At 34.3% G+C, this 10,421-nt stretch overlaps 2 protein-coding genes across 2 annotated transcripts; one reads left to right on the top strand and one right to left on the bottom strand.

Annotated features, from left to right (window-relative positions):
- Nucleotides 1-264: 264 nt before the first annotated feature.
- LOC138129618 (uncharacterized) lies at nt 265-1,707 on the bottom strand. The gene is made up of 3 exons (XM_069045916.1): nt 1,307-1,707; nt 1,024-1,245; nt 265-968 (listed from the first exon to the last, which is right to left on the bottom strand). Exons 1-3 carry the CDS (start codon nt 1,490-1,492, stop codon nt 336-338), a joined length of 1,041 nt encoding a protein of 346 aa, XP_068902017.1. The 5' UTR covers nt 1,493-1,707; the 3' UTR covers nt 265-335.
- Nucleotides 1,708-8,627: 6,920 nt separating this feature from the next.
- Nucleotides 8,628-10,070, top strand: LOC138129726 (uncharacterized). The gene is made up of 3 exons (XM_069046005.1): nt 8,628-9,028; nt 9,090-9,311; nt 9,367-10,070. Exons 1-3 carry the CDS (start codon nt 8,843-8,845, stop codon nt 9,997-9,999), a joined length of 1,041 nt encoding a protein of 346 aa, XP_068902106.1. The 5' UTR covers nt 8,628-8,842; the 3' UTR covers nt 10,000-10,070.
- The last annotated feature ends 351 nt before the right edge of the window (nt 10,071-10,421 follow it).

Genomic DNA, 10,421 nt, shown 5'->3' with positions numbered 1-10,421 from the left:
AGAAACAAAATTATTTGAGATAAAAATGAATGCAGTAGTTGTAACATCACGTTGTTAAGTATTTTTGTCAATAATAATAAAAGATATGGGTTGAGTTGCGTAAAATGTTGCACTCACAAAAATTTGAAATTAAACAATATAGATTTTTTCTGTTGGTCATATGTTAAGTCATCTTTTTAATATCTAAATCCTACACTAAAAACAGCAATTTAAAACACGTTTCCCAGAACAACGTGTTTTAAAAAATTTAAAACACGAAAGAAGTATGAACAAGAATGGTTTATTAATCACAAGTATAACTAGTCAGAATACAAGTTGATAATGAAAATTCAATTTTAATTCTTCTCATTTGTATGAAAGTGAAATTCACATTTATGAAAATATTGAACACCATTGGTTAACGATGATGATGATGAAGTATCACTTGTAGATAACTCGGTTGTAGTAGTTGTTGTACCCCCAAACACCTTTCTGGCAATTTTGATGCGTTCCTCTACGCAATCTTCGATGTATCCTTCTGCGACGGTAGAAGAACGCCAACCGCCATGTCGTTTCACTGAAACTAGATCTCCACCTCCTGCAGCTAGCAAAGTTGCGGAGCTTCTTCGGAAGCAGTGCCCCGTATAAGTTTTAGGATCCTCTAACTTCAGATACGCGGCAATTTTAGAGGGAAGTTGACCGAAGGTGTTTATTCCCACAGGCTGTCGAGTACACTTCCCAATATTATAAAACAAGAAGAATCGATCATGAGATGTGTTCACGGGACGTAAAGATGCATATTTTCGGTATATGGTTAAAGGGTTAACCACGAAGCCTTCTCCAATAATGGTGAACTTTCTATCTAAATGCGTTTTGGTATCTCGAAGTGTTACAATGAGAACTTCTCCAGTATCTTGAATATCATTTACAGTGAGGTCGCATAACTCCTTGCGCCGACATGCTCCAGCAATGCCGAAAATCAAAGCAGCCTATAAATTAAGGGAAAATTATTATTTTTTGTTTTAACAACCAAAACATAAATACCTTCACAAATAAATATGTTTCGTCTGCAGCTTCTAAGAAAAACTTTTCAATATGTTCACGAGATAACACCTTCGATTTTTTCGCATGATGTCCCACATTTATCTGCTTGAGGTAAGCAGTTACACTACAAAACTTCTCAATGCACAGGTTTTCTTTCACTTTTAAAGAGGACTTCAGCATCGAATAATGCGGCCAAAGTGATGCAGGTGACAACGTTTCTTGCTACAAATCAAATTAATTAATTATAAACTATGTAACTGAAAATGGATAATTCCAGACTTACCTTCTCGTCTAAATAAGCGAGTATTACCTCTTCTGTTACAGCGGAGACTTTGTTGTTTTCTCGCCAATAGCAGAAACTTGCATAAACCTTCTCGTACGCAGCTTTGGATTTCACGGGTAACAATTTTTCCCGCAATAAGTTCGCTTTCTTTAAAATATTTTCAGGAACTTCGTTTGACTTTTCCATTTTCGTTTATATAATAAACAACATATCCATAGCGACTAGTGACGAACGTAGTTGACCAACAGAAAAAATTTTGAATAACACTCTTGCGAAAACTTATAAAGTATCTCGGGTGTCTATGCAACTCGACTGCGTCTCGTTGCATAACGACAACCTCGAACTTTAAACTTAGGTTTTCGCACTCGTATTATTAATAACTATAAAATGATTAGATTTATTTACAAAAATTAATACATAATCACTGTACTATTCTAAGGTGGAATAAACTTTACGTCACTCAGAACGTTTATCTTCGGTTTAATCACTTTCTTTAAACTTAAGTTATATTTAGACATTTTAAAAAATTTGAATCTGACTGTAGATCTATCTATTCTAAATTAAAATTTAATTTTTTGCTTATATCCATACAACTTTTTATTTGAGTCAATATTTTTTTTTCTTCCGCGTCCAATTTAATTTTTTTTTGTACATTTAATGTTTTCTTTTTCAACTTTTTCTATCTTACGCAAACGACTTATATAATATTTTTTTAACGGTCCCTCCCACATGTTGGTAATCATCCCCACACTATCATCATTCGTATCACTAGCACTGTCCGATTCACTGTCGGTATCTCTATCCTGCAACTCCATAAGATTTTTCCAACACTTCCCCTTTCCAGGGCCTGCATGGGCTGGTGTGGGTGGAGACACTATCTTTGGAGTCGCTTCCAAATCGGGGATTACATTTTCAGCTGATGCAGTCATCTCATTTTCAGCTGATGAAAAGTAATCCCCAACGGACAACTGAAAATTTCATAAAAAATATTATCAAATTTACTTAAGAAAGTTAAAATCAAACTTACCGCTTCATTCAGGACTGGCAGTAATGGACAGGCCATAATCTTGGAGGAGGTGTAGGCGGAAACTGATGTGGAAGGCTATAGATATGATAAAATATTTTCTATTACAAAAATGAAAAAAATATATAAACAAGTCTTACCTCAGGAATAAACTTTACGTCACTCAGAACGTTTATCTTCGGTTTAGTCACTTTCTTTAAACTTAAGTTATATTTAGACATTTAAAAAAAAATTGATTCTGACTGAAACTATTAAACGTTGACAGAGACTGAAGACTAAAGCGAAAAACAAATGGAAAGCTTAACTAAGAAAAATAATGCATTCGTTGCAAAAGAAACCTTTCCTTCATGCAGCTGGGGAGAAGTCTACCCACTCCGATATTTGCAAATTTGCAGAATTTTATCATCCACAGGAACGCACATTAAATAATGTGGAAAGGCGAATGTTCTGTACGCCAATATATTTCCAGACTATTTTATCCGTGAGAACCGCAATGTTGCAATTATATATTATTTAAAAGAAAAGCGCGTTCAAAAATTCCTTCATGCAGCTGGGGAGAAGTCTACCCACTACGATATTTGCAAATTTGCAGAGTACGCCAGTATATTTCCAGACTGTTTTATCAGTGAGAACCGCAATGTTGCACTTATATATTATTTAAAAGAAAAGCGCGTTCAAAAACAAAACTTGGGAAGGAATAAGGTGAATGTTTCTCTGTTCGTTCTGTAACGCTTTATTTCTTCTCTCTCTCTCTCTTTTCTTAATTCATTTTTTAACCTCCATCAAAACTTTATTTTCCAAATTCATGGTTTTATATAATATACTTTTTTCAAAGTGCTTTCAAAGCGAACGTTTTATTTTTAACCGTTGAATACAAAGCGATTTCAAACCGTTTGTAAAGCGATATTAAGCGTATACATCTGTTAACTATTTGTGACGCTTATTGTATTGAAAAGTTGTTTTGCGTTCAAATATTGATAAACGCATGCTCAGCCATATCAGTACAAACAAACTTTCGAGGTATGTATTTCCATAAAGGAGAAGTATAATTTAAACACTCACATATAGACGCACTACCGAGATTTCCTTTTGTTTATTGTGCTCTTGATTATTATTAGTGTAAAGATGGATTTTACCTTAGAAGTTGAACTTGCAGCACAAGAGGCTGTAGAAACCGTTTACAAAAATTTCTTTCAAAGTGCCATTTCTCGCACTGAACCAAACAGTGTCAATAGTGATCTTGCATTTTTATTGAACAAGAAAGATTTCATTATATCAAGTGAAATTGTATTATATGCCGCACCTTATGGGAAAAAAATTGGTCTTTTCACAATGTGTCGCTTGTTAAAACGAAAAATAAATGTAGATAATTATCTCAATAAGATCGTTCATATATGCGTAAAGGCAAATTGTGAAATGTTAAGTTTAAACGAACTAGATAAACTTTTAATTGCTCATAATTTAGAACGTTATATTTCTCACAAACTACATGTTATAAAATTACTATCTGGATTTAATCTTGTCGACGCATATCGTTTGGAATACCCGGTGAAAAATATTTTGAAGAATAACAAGGACATCAAGGCATGCATCGATGAATTCATCTGTCGAGCAGCGCACCTGGCGGACAGTCAAAACCTGGAAACGTTTACCCAAGCTGTATTGTTGAATAATTCTTTATATAAATTCAAGCCTTTAGAAAACCAAACGCATGCTGTCATAATGACCTGGTTGACGAAGAACATCTCTAAAGGAAAAAATGATTCTGAAGCTATGCTGGGTTGGACATGCGGTCCAGATTCTGCGAAGTGGCCTTCGACCGATTTGAAAGATTATGAAGAAACAGTATCTTTATTGAACATGTTATCTTGAGGTTTTTGTGTGAAAAATAAAACTGTTTAAATATATTTGATTGTGTTTTATTCATAAAATAAGTATTACTTACATTATTCCTAAAGATAGAATACACTTAAATAAGTAAATTACATTAATGCACAGTATTTATTGAACTAAAGAAACAATATTTCAGTGGGATTCTTCCTGTTGGGTGCTCCCACCCAAGGTTGTCCATCTGACTTAGTCACCTGCTTAAGCTGGCTCTGTGAAAATCAATAATAATAAGACATAAGGTGGCTCGGTGGCCGCATGGCTGTCGGAGAAAGTACTCCGAGGTCGCGGTCCCGATGCTAGTGGGTTCGAATCCCACCGAAGGGGGAGGATTTTTTCAAAGGAAGGAACCTCCGCCGGGCCATGGATGTGTGTGTATGTCTCCTCGGGGCTGACGGTAGGGTGGTGGAAGGAAGAATCAACACTCTTTCGGCCACCACCGCGAGGTCAGCACGGGTTCGAGTCCCGTCGGGAAAAGGCGCCCATGGGTGTATAAATGTTGTGTATGTCTGTGAATGTGAGGTTGAATGGGCGTGGGTGGCCGGGGAAAGTGCCCCGGAGCCCCGTCGCATCACCTGAGAAGGCAAAAGGAACAAGGAAATTGAATGGAAAAAACGGCCGACCGAAAGGTACCGTAAAAAGCCGTATGGCAAAAAACGGGAATGGCAATTTAAAAAAAAAAAAAAAAATGTGTAATAAGACATATATTTTTAATCTTACAAAGAACTCTATTGAACTTTATGTTTCGAATTGATATTCTTTCTTTTCTCAAAGCGCTTCCGAAGCGAACGTTTTATTTTTAACCGTTGAATACAAAGCGATTTCAAATCGTTTGTAAAGCTATATTAAGCGGATACATCAGTTAACTGTTTGCGACGTTTATCGTATTGAAAGGTTGTTGTATAATTCTGAAACTAAATCTCTTTTAACCGAAGTTTGCTTTGATGGAACCATTCTGATGTCTTATTCGATTATGTTAGCTTCACGCAACTCCTCAATAACAGAAACAATTTCGTTAGAGTGACCTGTATGACCTGCTAACTGAGATGCAATTAATAATCTCAATCTATTAACTAACTCATTTGGATCATCCCAATATACGTAGTCAATTGGATTATTAGTTAATTCTTTAAACATCCCTTTCCCCAATGTTTTCTTTTTTGTTGTTTTTGGTGTTTCATAAGATGCTTTCTGTTCAAAATATAAAGGAGCGATTATTGATTTATATTTATATGATCTTGTTCCCTGTATTTGTCCACCAGGATGAAAGTTTTGTCTGCGGGCATTACTACTGTCTAAAATTGTCTTATATGTATATAAATCTTCTTGAGTATAATTTTTTGGGTTGTTTTTAAACAACAGTTGATATAATCCCGGTACGGTTTTGTAGAATGCATCATTGACCGTTATATCAGATCCTACAAATTTTACTTCTGAAGCTCCGACAAAAAACCTCTCTTGAATAGCATCATGCCTTATACCTGTTCTATGATCAAATTGTCTTTTTCTATCTCAAATCATAGTGTCAATATACTGTCTCGGTACTTCACCAAAAGTTTGTAAATATTGCTCATAAGCATCAGTGTCAAGCATTTTTCCTTGCGTACTTCTATTTTCTTCCACTGATTCATTCATTAAATCATCTAATGTGTAATCCACTCTCTTGGAAGGTTCTGAAATTAACGTTTCTTCTTCTTCGTAATGTGAAGCATTAGCAGGATTATTTTCTTCAAAATCTGACATAGTTTACTATCCCACCTCCACCCGGCGGCACGGCAATTTTGCCGGAGTACATACACTATTACGGATATTACTATCAAGTAATAGTGCAGTGCTTATCAACATAATTACCGGCGTCTTGCCTCCGCATTTTGACTTTGTTGTGTATTATGTTCTGTGTCAATGTTAAGGAACTTCCTCACGATGTGACATGAGTATAATAATATACCTTTTTGAATTTCAACTACCAATGTGTTATCTAAATCCAGAATTTTTAAATTTTTAAAAAGAGATTGCGGTACTATTCCCGTTGCTGAAATTACAAGTGGTAAAATCGAAATTTTTTCTAAACACCAAAGATTTCTCATAGCAACGGACAGCTCTAAATATTTATTAATTTTTGTGTTATATGTCTGTGTTATATTATGTGAATTTGGAACAGCTATATCTAAAAGATATGCTTGCTTTTGTTGTTTATTTAAAATTATAATGTCTGGTCTGTTATGCTTAATATGAATGTCAGTTAAAATTGTTCTATCAAAATATAACTTGTAACTGTCATTTTCCAAACAACTTTCTGGTGTATAACTATAATGTGGTTGTGTATTCTTTAATAAATTGAATTTAACAGCTAAATTCATGTGTATAATTTTTTTAAATAATTTTTTTATAATTTTTTTTTTATTATTTCCTTTTCATTTAATATAGCATTTTTTTTCCTTAGCGTAGAAACCTTAGCTGACAAAGGATTTTCCATTCTTTGTGGTGAAGTTTCATCCAAAAGAGAACCGATGGGTAATATTTCTTGTTTCATTAGATTCTGATTTTTTTTATAATGATCATAGTTTTTGTTGATATTATTATAAAAATTAAGATCTGTGTTTTGCAATTGATCAGAGATTGTCTTTAGACGCTTAGTGATAGGATAAAATGCACCTTCTTGCCTTATTTCACCCTGTTTCAGTGAATCCATTTTACGCTTTACTTCTTCTCTTTTCTTAATTAATTTTTTAGCCAATTCTACCGAACTTGATAATTCATTTTCCGAATTCATGGTATAAGTAGTAATGGTATTTCAAAGCGCTCCCAAAACGATTTATTAGTTAACCGTTGAATACAAAGCGATTTCAAACCGTTTGTAATGCGATATTAAGCGTTTGTATCGGTCAACCGTTGACATCAAACTGATTTGAAACCGTTGTGCAAAGCGATCTAAGTAGGTACTATTCGAATATCAATATCTAAGTAAGTATATTATACCATAAATTTGGAAAATAAAGTTTTGATGGAGGTTAAAAAATGAATTAAGAAAAGAGAGAGAGAGAGAAGAAATAAAGCGTTACAGAACGAACAGAGAAACATTCACCTTATTCCTTCCCAAGTTTTGTTTTTGAACGCGCTTTTCTTTTAAATAATATATAAGTGCAACATTGCGGTTCTCACTGATAAAACAGTCTGGAAATATACTGGCGTACTCTGCAAATTTGCAAATATCGTAGTGGGTAGACTTCTCCCCAGCTGCATGAAGGAATTTTTGAACGCGCTTTTCTTTTAAATAATATATAATTGCAACATTGCGGTTCTCACGGATAAAATAGTCTGGAAATATATTGGCGTACAGAACATTCGCCTTTCCACATTATTTAATGTGCGTTCCTGTGGATGATAAAATTCTGCAAATTTGCAAATATCGGAGTGGGTAGACTTCTCCCCAGCTGCATGAAGGAAAGGTTTCTTTTGCAACGAATGCATTATTTTTCTTAGTTAAGCTTTCCATTTGTTTTTCGCTTTAGTCTTCAGTCTCTGTCAACGTTTAATAGTTTCAGTCAGAATCAATTTTTTTTTAAATGTCTAAATATAACTTAAGTTTAAAGAAAGTGACTAAACCGAAGATAAACGTTCTGAGTGACGTAAAGTTTATTCCTGAGGTAAGACTTGTTTATATATTTTTTTCATTTTTGTAATAGAAAATATTTTATCATATCTATAGCCTTCCACATCAGTTTCCGCCTACACCTCCTCCAAGATTATGGCCTGTCCATTACTGCCAGTCCTGAATGAAGCGGTAAGTTTGATTTTAACTTTCTTAAGTAAATTTGATAATATTTTTTATGAAATTTTCAGTTGTCCGTTGGGGATTACTTTTCATCAGCTGAAAATGAGATGACTGCATCAGCTGAAAATGTAATCCCCGATTTGGAAGCGACTCCAAAGATAGTGTCTCCACCCACACCAGCCCATGCAGGCCCTGGAAAGGGGAAGTGTTGGAAAAATCTTATGGAGTTGCAGGATAGAGATACCGACAGTGAATCGGACAGTGCTAGTGATACGAATGATGATAGTGTGGGGATGATTACCAACATGTGGGAGGGACCGTTAAAAAAATATTATATAAGTCGTTTGCGTAAGATAGAAAAAGTTGAAAAAGAAAACATTAAATGTACAAAAAAAAATTAAATTGGACGCGGAAGAAAAAAAAATATTGACTCAAATAAAAAGTTGTATGGATATAAGCAAAAAATTAAATTTTAATTTAGAATAGATAGATCTACAGTCAGATTCAAATTTTTTAAAATGTCTAAATATAACTTAAGTTTAAAGAAAGTGATTAAACCGAAGATAAACGTTCTGAGTGACGTAAAGTTTATTCCACCTTAGAATAGTACAGTGATTATGTATTAATTTTTGTAAATAAATCTAATCATTTTATAGTTATTAATAATACGAGTGCGAAAACCTAAGTTTAAAGTTCGAGGTTGTCGTTATGCAACGAGACGCAGTCGAGTTGCATAGACACCCGAGATACTTTATAAGTTTTCGCAAGAGTGTTATTCAAAATTTTTTCTGTTGGTCAACTACGTTCGTCACTAGTCGCTATGGATATGTTGTTTATTATATAAACGAAAATGGAAAAGTCAAACGAAGTTCCTGAAAATATTTTAAAGAAAGCGAACTTATTGCGGGAAAAATTGTTACCCGTGAAATCCAAAGCTGCGTACGAGAAGGTTTATGCAAGTTTCTGCTATTGGCGAGAAAACAACAAAGTCTCCGCTGTAACAGAAGAGGTAATACTCGCTTATTTAGACGAGAAGGTAAGTCTGGAATTATCCATTTTCAGTTACATAGTTTATAATTAATTAATTTGATTTGTAGCAAGAAACGTTGTCACCTGCATCACTTTGGCCGCATTATTCGATGCTGAAGTCCTCTTTAAAAGTGAAAGAAAACCTGTGCATTGAGAAGTTTTGTAGTGTAACTGCTTACCTCAAGCAGATAAATGTGGGACATCATGCGAAAAAATCGAAGGTGTTATCTCGTGAACATATTGAAAAGTTTTTCTTAGAAGCTGCAGACGAAACATATTTATTTGTGAAGGTATTTATGTTTTGGTTGTTAAAACAAAAAATAATAATTTTCCCTTAATTTATAGGCTGCTTTGATTTTCGGCATTGCTGGAGCATGTCGGCGCAAGGAGTTATGCGACCTCACTGTAAATGATATTCAAGATACTGGAGAAGTTCTCATTGTAACACTTCGAGATACCAAAACGCATTTAGATAGAAAGTTCACCATTATTGGAGAAGGCTTCGTGGTTAACCCTTTAACCATATACCGAAAATATGCATCTTTACGTCCCGTGAACACATCTCATGATCGATTCTTCTTGTTTTATAATATTGGGAAGTGTACTCGACAGCCTGTGGGAATAAACACCTTCGGTCAACTTCCCTCTAAAATTGCCGCGTATCTGAAGTTAGAGGATCCTAAAACTTATACGGGGCACTGCTTCCGAAGAAGCTCCGCAACTTTGCTAGCTGCAGGAGGTGGAGATCTAGTTTCAGTGAAACGACATGGCGGTTGGCGTTCTTCTACCGTCGCAGAAGGATACATCGAAGATTGCGTAGAGGAACGCATCAAAATTGCCAGAAAGGTGTTTGGGGGTACAACAACTACTACAACCGAGTTATCTACAAGTGATACTTCATCATCATCATCGTTAACCAATGGTGTTCAATATTTTCATAAATGTGAATTTCACTTTCATACAAATGAGAAGAATTAAAATTGAATTTTCATTATCAACTTGTATTCTGACTAGTTATACTTGTGATTAATAAACCATTCTTGTTCATACTTCTTTCGTGTTTTAAATTTTTTAAAACACGTTGTTCTGGGAAACGTGTTTTAAATTGCTGTTTTTAGTGTAGGATTTAGATATTAAAAAGATGACTTAACATATGACCAACAGAAAAAATCTATATTGTTTAATTTCAAATTTTTGTGAGTGCAACATTTTACGCAACTCAACCCATATCTTTTATTATTATTGACAAAAATACTTAACAACGTGATGTTACAACTACTGCATTCATTTTTATCTCAAATAATTTTGTTTCTAAAACTGGATTTAAAATTACTTGTATCTTTGCAATTCTCCTTCCAAACCACATTCTATTTCTTGTATAAATTTCCTAGTCATATTTG

This window comes from Tenebrio molitor, chromosome 4 (assembly GCF_963966145.1).
Source record: "Tenebrio molitor chromosome 4, icTenMoli1.1, whole genome shotgun sequence".
NCBI lineage: Eukaryota > Metazoa > Arthropoda > Insecta > Coleoptera > Tenebrionidae > Tenebrio > Tenebrio molitor.
This window is presented reverse-complemented; position numbering and strand designations above follow the sequence as displayed.

Excerpts from the sequence above, each read along its gene's own strand:
- LOC138129726 (XM_069046005.1), top strand. The coding sequence starts at position 8,843 with ATGGAAAAGTCAAACGAAGTTCCTGAAAATATTTTAAAGAAAGCGAAC. Across the intron at positions 9,029-9,089 it reads TCGCTTATTTAGACGAGAAG|CAAGAAACGTTGTCACCTGC; the intron begins GTAAGTCTGGAA and ends TTTGATTTGTAG. Across the intron at positions 9,312-9,366 it reads AAACATATTTATTTGTGAAG|GCTGCTTTGATTTTCGGCAT; the intron begins GTATTTATGTTT and ends CTTAATTTATAG.
- LOC138129618 (XM_069045916.1), bottom strand. The coding sequence starts at position 1,492 with ATGGAAAAGTCAAACGAAGTTCCTGAAAATATTTTAAAGAAAGCGAAC. Across the intron at positions 1,246-1,306 it reads TCGCTTATTTAGACGAGAAG|CAAGAAACGTTGTCACCTGC; the intron begins GTAAGTCTGGAA and ends TTTGATTTGTAG. Across the intron at positions 969-1,023 it reads AAACATATTTATTTGTGAAG|GCTGCTTTGATTTTCGGCAT; the intron begins GTATTTATGTTT and ends CTTAATTTATAG.